At 39.3% G+C, this 24,432-nt stretch overlaps 1 protein-coding gene across 1 annotated transcript in view; it reads right to left on the bottom strand.

The window, feature by feature from the left end:
• Positions 1-24,432, bottom strand: part of MYO16 (myosin XVI) — a 441,479-nt gene that overhangs the window by 274,357 nt on the left and 142,690 nt on the right. The window contains exons 11-13 of the mRNA XM_028087376.2: positions 19,481-19,546; positions 9,415-9,545; positions 4,241-4,346 (exon numbers count right to left, since the gene is read on the bottom strand). Of these exons, the coding sequence (XP_027943177.2) occupies positions 4,241-4,346; positions 9,415-9,545; positions 19,481-19,546 (303 nt within the window). The remainder of the gene's footprint in view (positions 1-4,240; positions 4,347-9,414; positions 9,546-19,480; positions 19,547-24,432) is intronic.

Genomic DNA, 24,432 nt, shown 5'->3' with positions numbered 1-24,432 from the left:
TCCACGGTGACGGAGCTCAAACCCATTGAACTCGGAAGCCCATTGCGAGGGCAGAATGTAAACCTCCACAGACTTTTGAGGCAGGACAACTGAAGTATGAGATTAAGATTCGGGAACACGACGGCGGAGTGTCTCTTGATGATACGTGTGTGGCCTGCATGAAAGTATCACAAATCATGTCTGAGACTCGGAGCCAGGCTCTCCCTGGCCTTCCAGACCCCACCCAGATCCCCCTCTTCCCCTCTCTGCCCCGGCGGAGAGTGCCGCTTGTGGGTCAGCGGGGATTATCAACAGCCAACTTCCCCCCAGACCTCTTCACTCTGTCCTTTTGCTGTCCACGCTCTAGATAATAATCTTTAATTTGGTCATCAGTGGAAACCACAAGGAAAACGCTCTCTACGCCTGAGCCTACAAGATTCTCTGCTGACAGCCACCTGGCTGCGCCCTTCGTGTCCCCACCCTTCCTTCACTCTTCTTCAGAAACTGCTGATCAGAATAACCTCCAGTGACTGATTTTCTCTCGCAGTATCCTCAAGACCAGGGCAAAACTGCGTGGGCTAGAGGCAGCCAGCATCCCCAGCGGAGACGCCCTGTGGGTGTCCGGCACGCATGCGGCACCACGGGGCAGCCTCGCGCACCGCGCCTGCTGGTGTGGAGCCTCAGAGCGATGTCGCATGACAGGGTCTAGGCTGAATGGCTTTCCTATTCAGCTCACCCACGTCTCTCCTTTCAGGGGTCACCTAACGAAGCTTCCTTTCACCCCACCTTGCGCTGAATTTCAAGCCTTCTACTGAAGGCTCCACCATCAAGGATGCTCTTAGGCTCTCATCTCCTTAATAAGACTTTTCTTTCACGTAGGAAGTACGGGCCCATCTCTGGAATGTATAAAATTTCACTAAACCCCTATGATGTTATAAAGATTTACAGTCAATTCAGAAGTTTATCCAACACTTGTATTTAATTCCCACAAGTATACTTGGGCACTGTGCAAAAATGGACTGGGTAATTTTCAGGAATGCTCTGGACACCAAACAATATTCATGAGGATTGTAATTTAGAGAGAAACAACAAAAAAAGCATAATTGACATGACGTTTAAGCCATACTCAACCCTGCGAAATATTATTTCACAAGACTAGAAATCACTTATTTTATGATTTATGAATAAAACAAACACGTGAATTAGAAATAGTTGTACTTGAAATTTGCATGGATATCATAATATTGATTCCCAGATGCTAACTGATTTGGAAGAGTTATATCTAGCTAAAGAAATGCAACTTAGTATGTATTCACTTAAGCTAAAATGCAAAGCCAATTTACATAAAGTAATCTAGAATGCAGTTTAGAAATTACACAGCCTGCTCTTTCACAAAGGATCATTTCAATAAATGATTGCTTTAGTCTAAATTTACATCGGAGACTATTGTTCCTTGTCAGTATGATCAGGCCAACAGACCCCATCATTCTATTAGTTAACCTAAGTCTATTTTACAACCATGTTGTTCTATAAATTCTCGAATTCTTATGTGTCAGTAGTACGTATCTGACAATATCTGAACAAAGATAATTTATGCTATTCTACCCAGTTCGACCCAAAATGTTAAATTATTTTGAGCTGTGTGGTAGAATTATGCAGGTTCTCAGTATATAGTTTGAGCTTAATAAATGGTTATGAATTAGAGTCATTAATGAACACATATGTCACCAGAGATATGCTGCAGAACTGATTTATTGTACATTCTTCACAAAGAGAAAAATCTCCAGAATCGGGCGTAGGTTTGGGAATCCAGAAGAGCAGATTTAATTTTTTAAAGACCTCTTTTTCAAAAGTAGAAAACAGGAGGAAATTACATTGATCTATCGATTAAACAGAAGTCCCTCTCATTTCTAAATGAGGAATCGCGTACTAACATGTCCAGAATATTCCCTTGTGAACACCACCATGGCAGAAATAACTCTGGCCTGCAGCTACAAGTCAAAAAGGCAGGGACAGAACACCAAACACAAACACACAATTCTCTCGGGGTGATGGGTTTCTAGATCTTCAACGTTTGAACTTTCAGAAGGTACCATTTTAGGGAATAATCTAAGCTAACAGCAACTGCTTTTATTCCAATGTCATCCGACACTTTCAAATATCAAACTGCCGAATGAAATGCAGGTGTCTTTCTGCAAATGCGTGCACAGCAAGTTTTGTGTAGGAGAGATTCTAGAGGGGCAAGGCGTGCACCTGCCAAACCTCACGGTGAAATGCACACCGAGAGAGAGGGTGCCGGGGCAACACGGCCAATGGTGTGTATCCTCACACACACGCAATAAAATTTACAGGGTCCTGAAGACATACAAATGGTGTATCCACATTAAATTCATTTGATATTATTAAAGTATATCAATTTAGGTAATTTGGGATAATTAACTGTATCTTAGGTGTGCCAGAAATACTTACGCATGCCCTCATTCATCTGCTACCTGGAAACTGATCTCCTACTATGTGGCAGGCTCTAAGATGGTGCCTCTGAATTCAAATGACACGCACATGGCAGCTACTTAAGGTTATTGTTGAATAAATGACTAAGTGACAGGGGCACCATGGCCCAGTCGGGGGGATGTGCGTTCAAAGGTGGCTTTGGCAGGATTAAGGGAACAGGGCACCTCTAGGGGGCGGGACCAGAAAACAGCAGCTGGTGTGATTGATGGGATACTGTGATCCTGGGGGAAGCCCGGAGCAGCTGGCCTCAAAGCGAAAGCCAGTTTCCAGCAGGGAAATGAGAAAGTGATTGTGCCATTTATTTGATGGGTGACCTGGGAGGAAATGCTGGAGCAATGTGCGAGCCCGTGCATTCATCTCTGGCCATGTCTTAGGGGCACACTGTGGGATGTCCAGGAGGCTGCTGGGCAGGAGTCTACATGGTAAGAAGGGGGTCAGGTGGGGTTAGGACAGGGCGTGACACACACGGAAGGGACCAAGCCCTGGGACCACTGAGCACAAGCAAGCACAGAGTGTAGGACCCACGGCCCCTCAAGTAATGGGGTGCATGTAAGAGAACAATCATCATGCACTTGCATTATTCTAGAGTTATTTCCTATAAAATGATGAAATTGGAGGGTTAGCCCTACAGACGGAGACTCCCAGAGCAGCACACTTCTAAGTTCTGACCATTTTCCTGATTGGTTATTGATCATTTCTCTCTGTGTGTTCCCACCCCCCAGGGGTTCCCAAGCACTCATTGCAGGATCTTTCTAGCAGTTCCCGAGTTGGTTCCTCCAGTCTACTGTGCCAGGGAAAACCTTTTAACAAAACTTAACAGAACCGTGTAAGAACAAGAGACAAGCACCTGCATGTGTGTCCTTGGGTAAAATTTCTGAGTTTTTCTGACCTTTATCTTAGCTGCTCAGAGGACTTTCTGGTTCTTCCTTGAATCCTGACAATATTTTAGGTGGATGAAGGAACACAATGAGGTGTCTTCATATAAAAGCAAGTGTTACTGAATGTAACTTAAAATCAGTTCTAAACTGGGCAAAGGGAGTCAAAAGGCACGAAGTCCCAGTTATAAGTAAGTACTGTAGATCTAACGCACAGCATGGCAACCACGGTGACCAACATTGCTCTGTGTGTTTGAAAGATGCTAAGCGAGCAAAACTTCAAAGTTCTCAGCACAAGAAAAAAAAATTTAACTATGTGTAGTGATGTATGTTAATTAAACTTACTATGGTGATCATTTTGTAATCCATACACACATCCAATCACTATGTTGCATGCCTAAGACTAACACAATGTTGTATATCAAAAAAATCAATATTGGGGGTGAAGGTGTATTACCTGCCCATCAATGTCATTAACATTTCCTGTTATCAATTCTTTTAAATACATTGAAACTTTATTATCAGCTCTCAGTGATCCCCCAAAAAGAGGTGCTTATCGGGCCAAATCCCTCAAAAGAATCTACACACCAAAGGGGCACGTTGTAGGTGAACAACAACAATCTATTACATGTTTTCAATCCAACTGTTCTGAGCAAATATAAAAAGAGTATGTTCAAAGTATTTGAAAATATGTACAAAAAAATAAACCTTCACTTGAGCAGCATTAATTTGCACCAAACTTTTTTTCCTTTGTTTCTACAAACTTTGACTGATTTATGGTCAAACGATGATGGTCTTGCTATGATTTCTCCTTTTATTTGTAAACTACAGGTTTCTTGACTCAACATATTCTCCAACCCAAACAAGAAACTTACATGTTTAAATTTGGAATCAAACATAGGTCTGCTGGAGCCAGACCTGCAGATGAGGTGTCTCATTATTTGTTTGCTGGCTTCAGACTTGCCCGATCCTCTTTCTCCACTAAAAGAAAACAGAGAGAGAAAACCTAAGTTTACTGTTTTGGAGAATGTAGTAAACGATCCAACGAGCAGAGTAAGCCTCAGATACAAAGATGGTGAGGGAATGACAGAACCTTTAATGCATGTATGGTATTATCTAACTCTTCCCTTTGATTGGTTCATCCGAAATATTTAGTACATATGTACTATGTCACATGCCCTATGGTGGTGTTCTAGATGCTGGGACGACATATGAATTTAACGCCAACGTCCCTAAATCCTGGGACATCATATCAATGGGGTGCGAGTCTGCCACATGCTCGGGAAGTACTGGTTGAGAATTTCTTGTTGAATCATCACTGCCTTCCACGCTACCCCTTCTCCAATGTCTCACAGGGTAGAACCGCACACGTAGGTGAATTACAGTAGAAAGGGGTCGGGCTGAAAAGAAAGACAATGACTTGTCCTCAGCTTCATAAATGAAGGTAAGTGACGTGGCCCCCAGGGGACAGCCGCTAAGGTGGGGATGTGTGTGTCCTAGAGCTACACCCCATGACCTTGTTAAATCCTTCTGAGACTTCCAGGAAAGACATTACAGCTTCCTCGGGAGACCCATGAAATCTTTCTAAGCTTCCCTTGTCTTCTCTTCAAAATGAACATAAAGCAAGCAACTCCTGAAACTAAGTTGTACGATGGTCAGATGTGACCAGGTAAGTAAGGTGCCTGGAACAAGGCGGACCCTCCAACGGCCAGTTGCCTCTTGAGGCTGCTCTCAGTCTGACATTCTGTGTGTTCAGTTTTCCTTCAATCTAGGAACAAACGAACACTCACCAAACTTGTTATTTATAATGACAGTACTTTTGATATTTCTCAGGCATACTTCATAACTCATCTCATTTCTTTTTTAAAAAAGATTTTCATTTATTTATTTTAGAGAGAGAAAGAATGTGTGTGCATGCACACCTGTGCAAGCAGGGAGGGGGCAGAGGGAGAGAGAGAATCTCAAGCAGACTCCCTGCTGAGCGTGGAGCCTGACTTGGGGATGGACCTCAGGACCCTGAGACCATGACCTGAGCCGAAACCAAGAGTCAGACGCTTAACCAACTGAGCCACCCACGTGCCCCATAACTCATCTAATTTCTATAAATAATAACTGTATTACATTTCTGACATGAGAAGATTAACATAGAAACCCAATACAGTAATTACTGATACAAAATAATATTCTTACTGCTTCCAGATAAAATGCTCATGAAAACAGTCTTTATTCATGAAAAAGTCTTTATGCATTGGATAGCTTAAAAATTAAAAAAATATATAAAGCTCTTTACTAGTGCTGACTTCTCAGGCTTCTCCCTTGATATTCGTACTAATGAATTTGATTAAAGGATGTCTGCCAGAAAAGAAGAAGCCGAAATTTGGTTCTGTACTTCCCGAGCATGTACTATGCAACCTGAAACGCGGTGAGTCTTACAAGGTGGACGAGGCCAGCAGTCTGTGGACATGAAGACCCCAGAGACCTGTAAGGGTGTGCGGCTGAGCTGCCTCCCCTCCCCCCACCACGGCGCTCACTCTATCAGGACATGTAGGAATAGAGAAAATGATCATCAGTTCTCTTAGCTGGCTAAAATCCCATGCATTTTAACCATATCATAAAATCTCAAAATGGCCATATTCCATTTAAACTCTGAGTAAAATACAAGGAAATAAAAGAAAAAAAATGACATGGGATATGTTAGGATAGGGTTGACTCTATAGGCTATCACATTAAAACTAAAAATCCTAGCTCAGTGTGTTCAAGAAACATTCCTTGATCTGCAAATCCAGACTGTGATTCAATTAGAAATTGACCAGAGATTTTGGGTGGTGCCAATCAGGGACCCATAAGAATTTTAAAACTTATTTGATCAGTCTTGTCTGCTAAATCTGCACGTGATAAAGGCAGACCCTAGGCTGCGTATTTCACAAGTTACCTGTATGTTCAGCATGTAACATTAATTTAGATTTGCTCCACACACTGTTAGGATAATGGATTTTTGTCACAAGTTGCTCTAACAATTAATTAAAACCATCTATCAGGGCCTTCAGAAAATTAAAGATAAGATAGATGATGGTGAACACCAAACTCTCAGTTATAACCCAGGACCAAGATCTGAAAATTATTAAAAACTACTCCTCAAGATGAAGCCTAGGGTGCTAGTGGGGCCTAAATTATCAACAAAGTGAAAAATAAAATTAAAATTTGAAAATAAAATTTAAAAAGTCCCACCCTAGTCCTAAGTTACAGGATGGCTATTCCAGGAATATTTGTGTTTTGAACTCCAAGTCTTAAATTATCCTTTGTAAATGCTGGTTGTAAGACAGAATAGACTCTCCTGGGGCACCTGGGTGGCTCAGTCAGTTAAACTCTTGGTTTTGGCTCGGGTCGTGATCTCAGGGTCGTGAGATGGAGCCCCACATAGGGCTCTGTGCTCCCTGAGGAGTCTGCTCAAGACTCTTTCCCTCTCCCTGTGCCCCTCCCTCCTGCTCTCTCTCAAATATAAGTAAATCTTTTAAAGACACAACAGACTCTCAAAAATGATCTTTAAACAATGTATTTAGCTGACTTCTAAATTTACTAATTTTAATGAATTAGTATAATAAATGCAGAAAACCTTTATCTTAGTCAAGACAATCGAGATAGAGAAGCCACATAAAAACATCAATCCTGAAAGAAGAAAGAAAATGACTAAAATAATAAGCCCTTGTGATCACAGATTTGTTCTTCATCTCTTGAAACCTGAACAATTTTTTTTTAAGAAAAACTGGCTGATACATGGCATTATTAGCCTTTAAAAATGCCCCAAAGAAATACTGCTTCTGCAGAATATTAACAAGTCCTACTGGAAAAGCAATTCCATGGGCAAATTCATGGAGAAAGCACTGGGTTACAGATAAACAGGTTTATTTACTGAAAGAACTTGCTAGAGATACTGTGAAATCTATAACAGGCAGATTCCCAAAGGATACAATTCATTGGCAACTCAGAACTTTGCTATGGACCAATGTCTTTCAAAAGAATTGAGTGGATTCAATAAGAATTTAGGAAAATCCACGGATCTGTGGCCATCATTTTAGGGAAGCCCAGGTGGGCCGCTGGAAACCTCCTTGGGGTAGCCACGGGGGGCCGGCCATGCACTGGTGGGTAAGCTTCATTCAGGCCCAGAAGCCAGACTATGGGCTCCCATCCCACACATAGCATCCACTGGACTCCACACTAATTAATCACCATTTACTAATTCACATTATGGGGCTCACATCCCAGATTCACTATTCACTAATTGGAGACCCTAGACCAATGAGTTACTCCTCCTAATACACAGTCACCTGACACATAAAATCGTGATGCTAATAATAATACCAACCTTCTAAGACTGCTAAAGCAGTGGGTAAGGGAATGCGTGGAAAGCATCTGGTGGAGGGTCTGGCGCTTACTAAGTTCTCAATAAACATCAGTTGTTATTATGACCACACTAGTACACATGCTCCACAGTCTCATGATTTTGTTAAAAGTGTTCCCCTTTCTGGTCAAAGTCAGACTAGACAATTGGACAGAAAAAGCAGATGAAAACACAGTTGCTTGATTCAAGAACGGCTGGGGCCACCCTGGCTCCAGAGCCTCTCCTACCCCGGGGACTCTTCAGAACAAGGGTGAAAACACCACTTGCTCACAATTTTGAAAACCAGAACACTGACGTTTGCAAGCCATCTATCTGACCCTCTCTGGAACTTTTTGATCAAATTGATAATGTAACAGTGTATAAATAAGTGCTTACTTAAGTATTTAAATGTCTTTTGGGGGTGCCTGGGTGGCTCAATCGTTAAGCGTCTGCCTTTGGCTCAGGTCATGATTCCAGGGTCCTGGGATCGAGCCCCGCATCGGGCTCCCGGCTCAGCAGGGAGTCTGCTTCCCCCTCTCCCAGCCCCCCTGCTTGTGTTCCTGCTCTCACTTTGTCTCTCTCTGTCGAATAAATAAATAAAATCTTTTAAAACAATAAATAAATGTCTTTTCGGTTCTACCCAGGTGTCCATGTGTCCCATCTTTCATTTCACTTTGATGAGTTGGGCAAAGCTTTATTTTTATTTTTATTTTTTTTAAAGATTTTATTTATTTATTTGACAGAGAGAGATAGCGAGAGCAGGAACACAAGCAGGGGGAGTGGGAGAGGGAGAAGCAGGCTTCCCGCTGAGCAGAGAGCCCGACGTGGGACTCGATCCCAGGACCCTGGGATCATGACCTGAGCTGAAGGCAGACGCTTAACGACTGAGCCAACCAGGCGCCCTGGGCAAAGCTTTATTGACAACATTCGGTTGCAGCCAACACTACTGATTATAACTCGGGCAAAGCCTTGAGGATTTACAGAAGGCCCCTCTGGTAGAGGTTGCTCCTAATACAAAACGTAATTCTCAATGCAGATCTTATATGAACACCGAAATAATTCTTTAATCCTTTATCAATACATAATCACATTTCACCACTACATCTTGCAGTTCGTGTGTGTGTGTGTGTGTGTGTGCGCGCGTGTGTGTGTTTGCTCCAATGTGAATCACCGTCCTGAGCTTCTTGCTATTTATGAGCTAATGTTACCATGATATTTCAGTATAAAATACTTCCGGGTGTACACTTTTGGTAAAATATGAGCAGAGGTAAATAGCTAGAAGCAGGTGAGAAAACCCACAATTGTAGGGTAATAATTTGTATTTTGGACCACACCACAAAGTGGGCGCTAATAGTGGGTGCCTTTCTTTCCCGGTGATTCCTGAGGTTTGAAAGCAAAAACACTCTGGTCCCAAGTAGTAAATCTTCAAAATGAATCGAGTTTCAGGTTAAGTGTGTTGATATTGATTCCGCCACACTTGGGGCTATTCCTAAGAACAGAGATGTTTCTCCTTGGTAACGAGTCAAATTACTTATTGCAAAGACACGCCGGACGGCCAAGTGCTGAGGAAGTCAATAAACATGAACCACAGGAAAGGAGGAGGGTCTCAGGCCCAAGCCCCCAGCGCATCAGCGCATCATCAGCGGGTGGGCGCGCGAGGGGCGGGCTCACCTGAGAATGAAGCACTGGGGCCGCTGCTCCTGGAAAAGCTGGTGAAAGGCTCTCTCGGCGCAGGAGAAGATGTGAGGCGGCAGGGAGGAGGAGCAGGGCTGCCCCGTGCTGTTGAGGTATAGCTGAGACACCTGCCAAGCAGTGCGGGAGACAGGGAGACAGACATCCGTGAGAAGGTGCGGGCTTCCCCCGCCTCAGGGCACAGCTGCCTTATTTCCAGTATCCAAACGCCAGGGAAGCTCCATGTCTGAGACTCATTTGTAACTACAAAATGCCTGCGGAATTATGCCCTTTGCGGCACGTTTTGAGCGTTCACAATGATAAAATAGAGGCAGGTGTCTAATCCCTCATTACTTGGTTCACAGGCTTGAAATTATTCTGCTGTCCTTAAGCAGAGCATCCCACACACATCCAGTTTGATAGAAACCTGTGAAGTAAGCTGAACCCGCGGGGATTTACATCACACACAATGTCACTCAGCAACATTTCATTTCAGTAACATAAGACAGAAAGGATTTTTAGTCCGAGTAGAAAGCACCTGCAGCTGAAACACAGAAGAACTTACAAACGTCTCAGAAAAACAAAAATGAACTTAATTTCAGCGACACAGTGATTTATGAGGATGGCCATGGTGCCAGTATGTTTAGTCCTTTTGAGTTTCTAGTAAATTCTGTTATATTAGAATAAACACTGAATGATAGGGAGATGTCTGAGTCATGAAGAAATATCAGATCAACTTAATTTTTCTTTTACAAAGTGACTGGCCTGTAGCTTCAAGGCCGTCAAGGGTGGAAAGCTCATCAGAAGATGGAGGAAAGTGTCCAGACAAGGTGAAAGTGCACCCATCCTGCCACGGAGGCCTGGGTCTTTGGCTCTGTGGGCATTAGTGGGGCGATGGGAAAGACCTGAGTGAGGCATCCTGACTGGATGGTCACAGTGCATCAGGAGCAGTTTCCTGATTCCAGGTGTGGTACGGAGGTTACACACTGAACGCACAGTGCATGTATTCGGGGCTGATGGGACAGCATACCAGCAAGTCATTTGAAAATGGTTGGGGAAAAAGTTGTTTGTGCTATTTATCCGCAAATTTTTCATATGTTTGAAGTCATTTGAAATCATAGGGGAAATAATTTTTTTCATAGAATAAATGACCTACAGCTATAAAAAAATAATTGGATGAGTCTCACAAACATAATGTTGAGTGGAATCTCTCAGCCACACGAGAGAACATTCAATAAGATAAAGTATAAAACCAGGTAAAACTAAGCCACACCGTAGAAGTCAAGTCGGTGGTGCCTTGGCCAAGGTGCTGGTGATCGCAGAGGGGTGAGAGCAGGGCTTCTGGAGTGTAGGAAATGCTCTGGACCTGAGGGCTCGTGAAAATTTACCCATCAGGACACTTAGAAACCCATGTTCGCTGCATCTCAATAAAAACTCCAGAAAGCCAAAATCCTTAAATACCGTGGTCCTGGTGCAGACACCAGAAGAAAAGATCACCTGGGCAAACGAGAGAACTCAACCTAAGCCCACACATGGGTGTGGATTTGGGGTACGAAAGGGGGCTGTTTCATGCATTAGTCATAAAGAATGGGCTGATTATCAGCAAAGGAAATGAATGCTGATCTCTATCTCATGCCATGTGTAAAAATGAATTCTAGATGAATTTAAGTCCCAAATATAAATAGCAAAGCATAAAACATTTACACAAGTAAACAGAATAATACTCTCATGATTTTGGAATAAGGAAATGGGGTTCCCAAACACAAATTATAATGGGAGGGATGAATCAATATCAAAATAGTACATTTGACAATTGCTGTTCGACCACAAGCATCATACACACAATAATGTGATAAAAATCAAAGATAGAGAGGAGATTAAGCTGTGTGTATTATCAATACATTAACAGTGTCTTATAAACGACTCCAACAAATAAATAAGACTGGAAATAAAATAGAAAATTGGACAAAGAATACAAACAGAAAAGAATAACCAATAAATACGAGAAAAGAAGCAGAAACTCTCTGGTAAGCAGGAAAATGCCATTTCAAATAGGAAGGTGACAGATATAAAATACTAGTAACTTTATCAATGGTTTAATAATAATAATAATGGCTTACACTTGTTATGCGCTTGCTACTGTTCTAAGCACTTCGTATTCAACCAATTCTCCTAGAAATCTATTACTTGGGTATGAGAATGATCTTCCTTTTTACGAGTGAGGAAACTGATGCAATGAAGTTAGTAACCGGTCAAAGGTCACAGAGCTAATTAGTGGCGGAGCTTGGTTTCAAAAGGAAGTTTCCTCCAGCACAAGAAAAACGCACCTGCACCATGGAGAGTTGTTCTAACTCAAACAGTGACTTGGTAACAACTTCTAAACTTAAGGCGGGCTTGACCAGGACTCTCTCTGAAGAAACTCTCGAACATTAGCAAAAAGCACACATGAAACGGTTCTTAGCCTCTTTGTAAGAGCAGAAAACACGCCAATAATTTAAAAATCAGCATAGGGTTTAATGGATGAATATAAAGGATTGTGTTTTAATATGATAAAATACTATAGGGCATTTAGAATAAATTATCAAGACCTGAAACTATCAACATAAAAAAGTGCAATGGCTAATGAAGATTTGTTTTGTAAAAGGATATAGTTAATATATGTGAATGTATCAGCAATATATCTGAGTGAATTAAAATGGAAAATAATGGCATTTGAAGTTTTTTTTTCACATGTACAGTAGTTCCCCCCACCCTTTACCCATGTGGTCTACGTTCCAGGACTCCCAGCGAGTGCCCAAAACCACAGAGAATACCGAACCCTATATACACTATGTATTTTCTTTTATATACTTAACTATGATAAAGTTTAATTTATAAATTAAGCCCAGTAAGAGATTACCAAGGATAACTAATAATGAAATAGAACACTTATAACAATATACTGTAATAAAAGTTGTACAAGTGTGGTTTCTCTGTCTCTCTCAAAATACCTTCTCTTCCTGTATACTCCCTTCTTCTTGTGATAATGAAAGATGATCAATTGTCTACATGATGAGATGAAGTGGACTGAGTGACACAGACATGTGACGCAGGCTTCTGATGTGATGCTACATCAGAAGAAAGACCCTTCCCCAGTTGACGCTGACCTCGGGTAACTGAGACCATGGAAAGCAAAACCACAGGTAAGTGGGACAACCGTATGTGCCTATGTATAGTGAACATACGAAAGACTGGATGAGGGGCGCCTGGGTGGCTCAGTCAGTTAAGCGTCTGCCTTTGGCTCAGGTCATGATCTCAGGGTCCTGGGATTGAGCCCAGCATTGGGCTCCCTGCTCAGCGGGGAGTCTGCTTCTCCCTCTCCCTCTGCTCCTCCCCCTGCTCGTGCACATGCACTCTCTCTCTCTCTCTCTCTCAAATAAAAAAATAAAATAAAATCTTTAAAAAAAATGATTGCATGAAAGGATAATAGTTTCAGGAGAGTGGTTGTCATTGCTTTTGAAAAGGAATTTGCCTGTGTTCATAGCACACTACACCAGCTAATCTAAGACACCACATAATTAAAACAAAGCTTTATTTTCTGTTCTACGCAGAAAACAAATGTTACAATTGAAGTAGGCCATGATGTGTTCTTAGCCCATCTTTATAGTTGCATCCCAATCTCAGGAGTGTATGTGAACAAATGGAACTTCTTTATTTGAAATAGTTTTCAGAGTTTTGTATTTTTAATTATTCCAGAATTTAAAATGGATACCAAAAGGATTAATGATAGCGACATATACATTATAATTCATAAACCAACCAGGGAGTTCTAGCCCAGCTCTGTTTTCTTGCAGGACAAATTTCTGTTCCTTTTGAACACTTGCACTAACACTATTTCATGTCCCAAGTCCAACATCGGCCTAATCAAATTTTAACAGAATGCTTTTAAACTCCATCTGTAAAATCCTGCTGAGAATTTCATTAGATGTTACAGACAAGGCAAGACAGAAGAGAGCCAGGAGCATATGTCACTCCTACTCTGCTTCTTCAAACCTCCTAAGGGTCACATCTTCTCTTAAGGCCAAGTTTTAGTAGACTTTAGATGTGTAAGGGATCTTGGGTGTCTACGTTTTTTCATGATAATCAAACTCACATTTCTCAGATCCCTTCTCTTAAAAGCCCTCTCCTTTCCATACAGTGTCAGACTTTATGTTGTAGACTATTCCATTGCTATCCCCTGGTAATACTTAGCTCGATGCTGATTCTAGGCTTTATAAGTAATATAAATACAAAATAATAATGTTAATATAATAGTGCATTTTAATAAAGATAATAATCAATTCTACTTAATTATTTCTATTGAAGCTTGAAGATCTTCACTTAGGCAGTTCCAGTTTCTGACAGGCCATGTAACCTTCAGACTGGTTATCATTCATTGCCACTGTCATTTTCATTATTAATATTATTGGATGTTCCCACTGGGTCCAGCAACTACCGTCAGCAACAGCCACTCCCTCCCACATGCCTTGTCTCTCCCCTTCACCTTATTCTCTCCCCATGTGCATCATCTGGGAACGAAAGGATTCTGGTCACTGGTAATTTTAAGTGCTCGACTGGAACCCATGGGTGAGATGACATCACATCAACCTCATTCATGGGTACCTCCCTTTGCTGGACTCTGCTTCCAATGAAGAAGGTCCTCTTTCCAGCCCCACTCGTCCAGAGGTAACACACTCTGCTCAGTCACCCCAGCTACTCACCAAACTCAAACATGCAGTGGGAATATTAGGAGACCAACAGCAAACAGAATCTGAAAATTAAACGAAGCCCTAAGCCTGACATGCTACACTAGGTGCCATTTTACATAGTGGGAGAGCTTAATCTCACTGCCAATAGAGGACAAAGACAAAGTGGGTACCGATCATCTCTGTGTCCTTGAGTACTTAAAAATATAACCTTGAGAAATTATCTCCAGATCTTTTATCTGGAATGGTGTCATTATTTTGCACACTGAGGTTTCCAAGTGATGTATCTTTGGTTTGTGAAGTCCATAGTAAAGGGAACAGTGAGAAATATCTAAGACAAGTCTGACACAGATGTATGAGGGGGCCAATGCGTATTTATGGCTGAAGTGTCCATTCTCATGACATTCACGTGTTCACTGGTTTCCACAATGATAGAAACACCACGCTGTTTGTCCTTTCTAATTACTACCTCAGCAATGCATTAGACCTGGGTTCTTTTAAGGATTTTATTTATTTATTTATTTGAGAGAGAGAGAGAGAGAGAGAGAGAGAGAGAGAGAGTGCGTACCATGAGCAGGGGGAGGGGCAGAGGGCGAGGGAGAAGCAGACTCCCCGCGGAGCAGAGAGCCCGATGTGGGGCTCGATCCCAGGACCCTGAGATCATGACCTGAGCCGAAGGCAGATGCATAACCAACTGAGCCCCCTAGGCGCCCCTAGACCTGGTTCTTTAGTGGCTGCCATCTGCCCTATCATTGTGGTCCCCCAACCCCTCTTCCCTTCCCCTCCCCTCTTCCCTATCTTCTTCCTCTACCTCCTCCTCCTGCTCCTTCATGGCTTTCTACTATTTTTCTACCTTATTCTTAGACTTGGTATGAATCTAGAAATCTTATAAAATGAAATATCTATGTGAATTATATCTAATCTTGCATCCAAGGTAGAACCTCAACATTATTTCAATTTAACCTCCAAAAACTTTGTACATTCACCTGAACCTGGTTTTTCATCAATTTTTCTCTTCTTTCATTTTCTTTTTTGTTATAGATTCTCCTAGACCCACAAATTCAAAACCTGTACCTTCAAGGGATGCTCTTCTCTTATTTGTTCCTTAAATGAAATTCTCTGCAGGTTCTTCTTACTGTCTTTTCACAGACCCACTCAACTTCTGCCCATTACCACCAGAGCCCCCACACTAGGCTTGCTCTTGAATTACTTCAGTACCTACTAACTCGTCTTCTTGCCTAAATGTCTCTTTTTCTCACACTGATGGTGACAGACTTATAAACACTATTTGTATCAGACTTGTTTGTTTCTCGTGGGTCCTTATTTTCTAAAATTAAAACCCAAACTCTCTAACTCAGCTTTATAGTCTAGATCTAAACCAGACTTTCAACTCTTTAACTTTTTGAACTTCTGCTCTTATAGGACTAGTCTATGCCTTCTTCTCAATGATCCTATATTTTTTGTCCCCATAATGTGTGTCTAGACAATTCTCCAAGGTATACCTCCTCTCCCCTTACCAGAATCTTACTCATTCCTTGGGATTTGCACCAATCACATTGCTTTTCCAACTAATGCCTTTCTCAACTTGGTAAGATTTCCTTCCCTCCAACCTCGTGACTTGTCAATTAATAGTGTACATTCTCAATATAGCTATCTCACTGTCCTCAGCTACAAGTGAAGTCTGTGATTATTTTTTATCATTACTTATGTATTATCTCTAGAATGTCAATGCGGTTTTTAAGGATGAGGAGACTCTTAGCATCCCCAAATACCTAACATAACATATTGTGTTTAATAGACTCAATAAATGTTTCTCGGTTTGATGAAGCATTCTTGTTCCCGATTATAACCCTGCTCCTTTTGCAAAGCCTTTTCAGAAAGATCTGGCTACTTTGCTATTTTCTCCCTCTCCCCTACCTCTTACGGGTTTAAAATGAGCAACGTCACTTGCCTTCAACATAAATGGGCAGCACAATAGTGAGCAACCCCCCCTCCGCTGGTTATACTTCATTTAGAACCACCTGCCTACTGGCCCGTTAGGTGCCACTCCTCCCCAGTGACTGTTCGCATCACCTTAACATTGCTTATGGCCGCAAACCACCTCAGGGACAGGGCTGCTTGCTGCCATGTGTTTGTGTTAGTCTCAAAATGCAGTTCAATACAGAGGGCTCTACACCCATGACTAATGGCCTCCTGGAAATAAGAAATGAATGTTATGCAAAGCTTAATATAACAGAGTTAATGGTAACAAAATTAAAGTGAGTTACAGATGATGCATGTGGATTTTTTTTCAGCACGAAACACAGAAGTCATTCTCCTGGTCTATATAATCCTTATAGATATAATCATATTCAATGTTTTAGTTTCTTCTTTTATTCAACTAACGAGGGGAGAAACTAAACTATCTGAACAGAATTTATTTCAGGTAATAAGCATATATATGATTATATAATCAATAAGCACAAAAATAAGTGAAACTTTCTCTTGCATGTCCATAGGACAATGAGGTAACTTGATGTGGTTCAGTACACAAGTAACTGATTTAAAATCGCAAGGTACTAAGATTGCTACAGAGGATAACCACTAATTCAGCCTAAAAATTAAACCTTATAGCTACCTCATATCTATAATTATATTATGAGTTATTGCTTATAGCCCAGGAAAGTGCAAAGTATGTAATTCTACATAATGGAAGTGAATTCCAAAAGCACCAAACACAGTACAATCTCATTATGTCCTATAAAAAGTGGGCAGTTTTATTGTAAGCTTTTTATCAGTGCATATTTTACCTAACTATATTTATTTTCCTTTCACATTTTATGTCAGAGTCCACCGGAGATGATGGATATAAAGGATGATACATATAAGTTATATGTTGCATTCACCATTTTAAGTTTTAATGAACTGTTCATGCAAAAATCTCAGTGCATCATGTTTTATTCCTACATTAATAAAGAAATATGTCTCTTAATGTCTCTCCTTTTCTCTATTACATGTATTTCTGAAAGACCTGCAAATACAACACATTACTTGAAGCCATAAAACTGCCAAACTATTAACACCCTAAAAACGAAGAAACCACAAAATCATAGGTCTGTTCCATTTGAGATACAATATTACATGACAAGCAATGCCATACGAAAACAATTTATTATGGTACATTTTCCCTAATGCTTAGAATTTGACTTCTAGATCTATATAAGCATTTTTATAATAGCTATATATGTATATATTTTATGTAATTATTTATTTATTTTTAATTTAATTTAATTTAATTTAATGTTATTATGTTATGTTAGTCACCATACAATACATCATTAGTTTTTTTTAATTTTTTTATTGTTATGTTAATCACCATATATTACATCATTAGTTTTTGATGCAGTGTTCCACACTTCATTGTTTTCATATAACACCCCGTGCTCCATGCAGTACGTGCCCTCCTTAATATGTAATTATTTAAAACTGGCTTTTGTCTCACCATAAGATTCTTACTGACTCTATGATCCAATGTAATACCATAAATATAAGCCAGAAACAACACATTAATATTCAGCTTTAAATAGCAGGAGTTCTCTCTCTCTCTCTATCTCTCTCTCTCTCTTAAATTGAAGAATAACAAACTTGGAAAGCATCAAAGATGCAGAAAACTCAGGCGCCCTGGTGGCTTAGGCACCCTGTTAAGCGTCTGCCTTCAGCTCAGGTCATGATCCCTGGTCCTGGGATCGAACCCCACATTGGGCTCCCTGCTCAGCAGGGAGCCTGCTTCTCCCTCTCCCTCTGCCTCTCCCCTCTGCCCATGCTCTCTCTTGCTATCTCTCTCTCTCAAATAAATAAAATTTAAAAAAAAAAAAGATGCAGAAACTGTGTTTAAAGCAAAATTAAAAGCCCCAAATACTTATTTATACAAGGCAGAAAATTGACAACATAGCTATATAACTTAAATAACTATCAAATGAAACTCCAAGAACTTAGAAAGAAGGAGATGATAAAAAGAAAAAGCAGAAATCCACTGTATAGAGAATAAATTTACAGCAGAAAAAAAAATTAAGTCAGGCAATGTTTTTCTTGGAAAAGATTAATACAATCAAGAAATTCCTAGCAAATTGATTTTAAAATGTCAGAGAAGGCACACATGATCAACATTGGGAACGAAAAGAAATCACTCGAAACTCTACAAACATTAAAAAAATAAATAGGACTCATGAATAATTACATGCCCCAGACTTTGGAAGATTAAATATAATGAACAGAATCCTTGTAAAACAAAATTATTTAAGAACTGACATAAAAAGAAATAAAAATCGAACAGTGCATATGTCTATTTGATCATCACAGATCAGGTTAAACTCCTCTGATAAAACTCCTGAGAGGACTGCAGGTGACTGCTGTTGCCTTGTCCATCACGGGACCACACATTCAGGTTGCCCAAGGCTAAGGCTGGGATCCGCCTGAGTGGAGTGAGAACAGTGGGCAAGGTGCAGCAGTTTTAAAGCAACAGGGAAAGTCAATTTGGTAAGTAGGGCGGAGGTTGGGGTAGTCAGTGGGCACTCTATTTTGCAGGTGGGGTTTCTATAAGAATTCTTCATTGATCCCTTGGGAGCTTAAAGAAGGTGTTCTCTCTCCCTTCCCCTCCTTCTCTCCTTCTCCCTCTTCTCCTCCAACCTCTCTCCTACCACCTCCCTCTCCAACATCTAGGAGCATGTCCCTGCTTCAGAAACACGTGTCCACTCCCCTTGGCTCTTTGTCATGCTCCTGCTCCAGATATGGGATTCTGCTTTCACTGGAACCAGCCTTGTGCTTACAAAAAAATAGAGAGCTTGCACGATGATATTCTTGATCTATTACTACTCGAAAATCATGCTGTGTTTTCAGTTGCCTGCAATAATTTTCCAAAAGCAATTTCTCTTTTAATTTTGAGAGTCTCATAATTAAAAGTGGAAGGTCATTTGGGAAAATGTACAAAATTCAACATTATCCTTTCTTATTCTCATTGTTTTAACATCATAGAACTTTTTTGAAAGAGGTCATGATGTTGAGATAAGGACTGTAAACCAACTGGTCTTGGATTAGGTAAAAGTATGGAAAGTAGAGTAATATAATATTTAATTTTAGAAGTCTGTCTATTGACTACAATTGTAGGAAAATGACACATTCTAAGTGCAAAGGAATCTTTTGAGAAGATAACGTTCTTTTCCATTTTTGTCTCAGAACAAATGAAAGTCATTATTATGCAAATTTCGATTTAGACTTCTCTGAGACGTTTGACTTTACTTATTGTTTTGGGGTTTCTTCTTAATCAATCATTTGATGCAAATAGGTATTTTAAATTTTATACTCACCATGGTGGAATAAATTGGAAGCTCCTTGAATGGGTTAACAAGCAAGAGGATGTCTCCAATAAAAGTCTGTTAAAAGAAAAGGATATAAATAGTTGGTGGACTATATAAATAGAACACTTAAAATTAAAAATGATATAATTTTAACATCATTGTATAAAATATAGAAAATAAATAAAAGCCATACATTAACATTTTGTGAACTGTTTTGAAAGTTTGTATATAAAGAAATAGGAAAGCCAAACTCAAATAAAATAAAACCAATAGGCTTGTTCCATTAAACACATAACAGATGAAATGACTGCCTTCTAAGAACTGCTTTTCTTAAAGGGTTTTTTTTGAGAATTAGACTGAATAAAAAAATAAAAATTCAAACACATGGCAAAATATACTGGAGGAAATAAATGTGGTGATGAGTTCTATGCTGCTACAGAATAAGAATAAAATGCACAACTGAAAAACGAATAAAGCACAGAAAGCAAATAAAAATACTTTTGTAATAAACAAAGGACAAGTTATGAGATGTAAAGGCACAAAAAACAGATAGAATAAATACAAGTCAAATAATAAAATGATAGATTTAAACACCCCCAAAACCAGTAATTACATCAAATGCAAAGCTACTAAATACTCTAACCCTAAAGGACAAAGATTATGAGCTAGATTAAAGTACTCTGTATAGATTAAGAAAATTTGGAAATAAAAAGGTAAAACAAGATACACTTGAAAACAATGGTAACAGGGAAATGTGGTTTAGCCACACTCGGTTCACACAAACAAAATAAATAAATAAATAAAACTGATGAAAAGGGACATTTCACAGTGATAAAATGTTAAATCAGGAAGATACAGCATTTAAAATTTCAGTGAGACTAAAATCTAGCACAACATATATGAAGCAAAAACAGCTGTAAGGAGAAAAATGAATTCACAATGACAGTGGGGACTTTAAATAATTTTTTTCTTAGTAACTCATGAAATAAGCAGGTAAAATTTCGAAATAAATAATTACCAAGTGATTAGTTGACTTATATACAACACTGTTACCAAACAATTGCAGAATATACATTCTTTGAGATTGAACAAAGGTCAGTTTCATTATATTTAAAGGACTTGAATCACATAGAGTATGTACTCTGATCATGGTAGCATTAAGACAGAAATTAATAATGGATATCTAGAAAATCACCAAATGTTTGGGAATTAAACAGTGCATCTGCAAATAACCTATGAACCAAAAAAGGAGCCACAATGCAAATCAGAAAATATTTTGATTCTAACATAATTTGTGAGACGCAACCAAAGGTATACTTAGTATGGAAATTATTGCCCGATATGCTATTTATAAAAAAGAAGAAAGGCTGGTAATTATGATCTAAGTATACTTTTCAAGGAGCTCATCAAATTACATAAAGATAAAAAGAAATATAATCATTATAACAGCAGAAATTAATGGAATAGAAAACAAAAGTCAAAAGGTGGTCTTTTGAACAGTGTAATAAAATGGTGAGTACCCTAACAAGATTGAGAAAACAAGAGAAAATACATAAACTACCAGTGTCCTAAATATGACATTACTACAGACAATATAGACTTGAAAACAGATGAAGAGATATTCGGAATCACATTTTAGCCACTATGGATATTTAGAAAATGTGGACAACAACCATCATCTTCCCAAAACTAACACAGTAAGATATAGAACATCTGACTAGTTTTTTTCTGTGAAAGAAATTTGAATCTATGTCTAAAAACCTTTCCACAAAGAAAATTTAAACTTCACTGGTGCATTCTTCCCAACATTGATGAACAAAATAAGCAAATTCCTATTGTTCCAGAAAATAACAGAAGAGGAACACCATTTCATTTTAGGAGGCCTGCATAAACTTGGTATTACAAACCTAAGTAGTATATTGAAAGAAAGGAAGGTTACAGGCTGTTCTCTTTCATAGTGTACATGCAAAAATCCTGAGCAAAATACTGACTAATTAAACCAAGTAATACATTCAACAGATAATCTGTTTCAACTAAATAGGATTTGTTCAAGTAAGGTTGGCTTCATATTAGGAAATCCACTCTTGTAATTTATAATACTAAAAAAGTAAAGAACAAAAGCCATATGATCATCTCAATAAATGTCAAAAAACATTTCATAGCATTCAGTGCCTACTCTTGATTAAAAATAAGAACTTCGAAAGCTATTAATATAAGGAACTCCGTTAATCTAATAAAATTTAACCATACCAATGGAAGAGCTACTGAAAACAACTTGCTTAATGATAAAACATCGAAAGCTTTTCCCTGAGATCCAAAATGAGACAGGGATGCCTATCTTAGGTTATTGTCACCTCCCATTACCTTTTTATTAAGAGTGTCATCCCGTGAAATAAAACAAGAAAAAAAAAAAAGTAAGGAAGCTATCAAGATTTAAAAGAGAAAAATAAAAGTCATTATCTACATACTATATGGCAGTTTATGCAGAAAATCCAAAAAAAATCTCCATATAAATCAATATTTACATATGCACTTATAGCAAGTTTGGCAGATAAAACATGAATTTCCCAATGAAATTATATGTCTGTATTTATAATACACATAAAGGAAATGAAATTTGCTTGTTATTTTCAGTCAGAAAATAACATTTATTATAGCATCGCAGTTTGAAAAAGGCCTAGAAACAGATCTAATACAAACGGTCAAGACTTCTGCATCAAAAATTTAAAAATGTTCCAGAGAAAGTAAACATGGTCAAAGGAGGGATATTAACCTTCCATGATATGTAGAAGACTTCTATATATCAAGATGTATTATACTGCTACAGTGATTAAGATATCTCAGTCCTGGCTTAGGCACAATGGATCCATACAACAAAAGGTGGATTCTAGAGACAGACCACTCCCCAGGGTCATCCGGTCACCACAAAGGCGCCACTGCAATGCAGCAGGGGAACCCACATGGAGAAACATTAGTCTGGACTCTCCTCTTATACCACTGTGAAATCACTTCCACCCTAGTAATACACCTTAAATGTTCAAGTTAAAACAACCAAACTGAAATAAGAAAATATAAGAAAATGTCCCAAGCCAAATTTTCTTAAGTGGGACGCAAAAAACACTAAATGCAAAGAACTTTGTAAAAACTGCAAGCTTCTATTCATCTACAGACCTACTATAAGGCGAAAATGCAAGCCACAAACTGGGAGAAAAGGCTTACGCATATGTAGATCTAACGAAGAAAGAATATCCTGAATATATAAAAATCCCTACGTATCAAGAAGAAAAGTAAAAAAAAAAACCATTTATTTTTAAATGTCAGTATAACTGAACGGGTGCCTCCTGAGATGAGATGGTCAAGTGAGCCACACACACATACTGGTCACCATCGTCAGTCAGCAGGAAGACGTGAGCTAAAACCACAGTGGGGTACCACAACCACCGGAATGGCTAGCCTCTGTGAAAACTACTAACACAACACCCAACACTGCTTATGCTGAGTGTTGCTGAGGGTGCGGAAACCAAGGTCTGTGGCGGGAGTGTAACCGCTCTGAGAAAGTGTTTGGCTATATCTACTCAGGCTGAAGGTACCTGTGGATGCCGGCATTCCAGGGCTCAGGTCACCACCCGCAAAAACAGCCCCATGGAAACACTTGCGTACACATGTTGCCAAAAAAGCCCCAAGATGGTTTATAACAGTATCACCCAAATAATTCACATAACTGTAACAGCATAAGTCAATAACCAAAGAGTGGAGACAACTCAAGTGTTCCTCCAATGGAGAGTAAATAAATAAATGAGGATATATTCACACAGCAGATGATTTTAGAAGAGTAAAAGTGGGTAGCTGTTGCTGAAAGCAGCAGGATAGACGGTTATCAGAAATAAAACAACGAATGACAGCAGGCAGATGCAGAAGAGAACACACTGGGTGAGTCCTTTTATATAAAGTACAGAAAAAAATACCAAACGAATCCATAGCTATATATGCCAAAATCTTTCGTGATGATTAGGGTAAACTGAGGAAGAGGCTTCTTAATATTTCATTTCTTTACGAAGTTGCTGGTTACCTGGGCATGTTCACCAAATGAAAATTCATGAAACCATACACCCATGAGTGGTGCATGACTCTCTTTATACATTGTGATTCAAGATAACACTGACTTCAAAGAAGGACTGGCCAAGATTCTACAGCCAAATATAGGAGAAAAGAAAAGCAAAATGACTGAACCAAACAGGGACTTTTGTAGTGAAGTATCTGAAAATTACTCAGAAAAATGAAGGAAAAAAGTAGACTGAGGGACAAGGGAGAAATCTGCTAAGGAAGGAAAAATGAGGAGTTTTAAATAAAATCAAAATACTTCTAAATTGCACTTTTCTATTGCAATATAATTTATATTTTGATCTACTTATTGAAGGAATTTGAGACTGTCTTTGCAAATGTATTTTGTGATAAACAAACAAAAAATAGTCTAGAAAAATGTGATCTGAGTGTTAACAATAGACTCCTAATGTATGAGTTTATATAGGTTTATTCCATATTCTCAAGAGGCTGCTTTGACGAAAAGTAACATTGTAAATGTTTTGCAGAGAGAGAATTTTTTTTTAAATGTAGAAACCTACACATTTCCTTTACTCATCTTTCTAAAATATCACTGTTTTATTTTTTAATAGCTCACCCCTGTTAAGTGCTCACAAGGGTCTACGAGGTTCAGTGGAATGACAGGGAATGACATGGCAGGTATTGCATATGGCGGGGGCAGCTTCAGATTCCAGGCTAGGGGGGCAGTGTCAGCTGGGGGAAAATGCATCTGTCCTCATAATTTCAAATATCCTCCAAGTGAGAGAGACTTCAGCTTCTGACACAAGCTTGTCAACTTTAGCCTCTTGAGCTGCTCTTACAAAGAAGACCCACTACATCCCACTGGGTCACCTGGAGAGGAATGTTCAGTTAATATTTTA

Source organism: Eumetopias jubatus, unplaced genomic scaffold (assembly GCF_037043125.1).
Source record: "Eumetopias jubatus isolate StellerSeaLion01/CBP00866 unplaced genomic scaffold, mEumJub1_p1.0 scaffold_3, whole genome shotgun sequence".
Taxonomy (NCBI): domain Eukaryota; kingdom Metazoa; phylum Chordata; class Mammalia; order Carnivora; family Otariidae; genus Eumetopias; species Eumetopias jubatus.
Note: the sequence above shows the minus strand (reverse complement) of the source record. Positions and strands in the feature narration are given on the sequence as shown.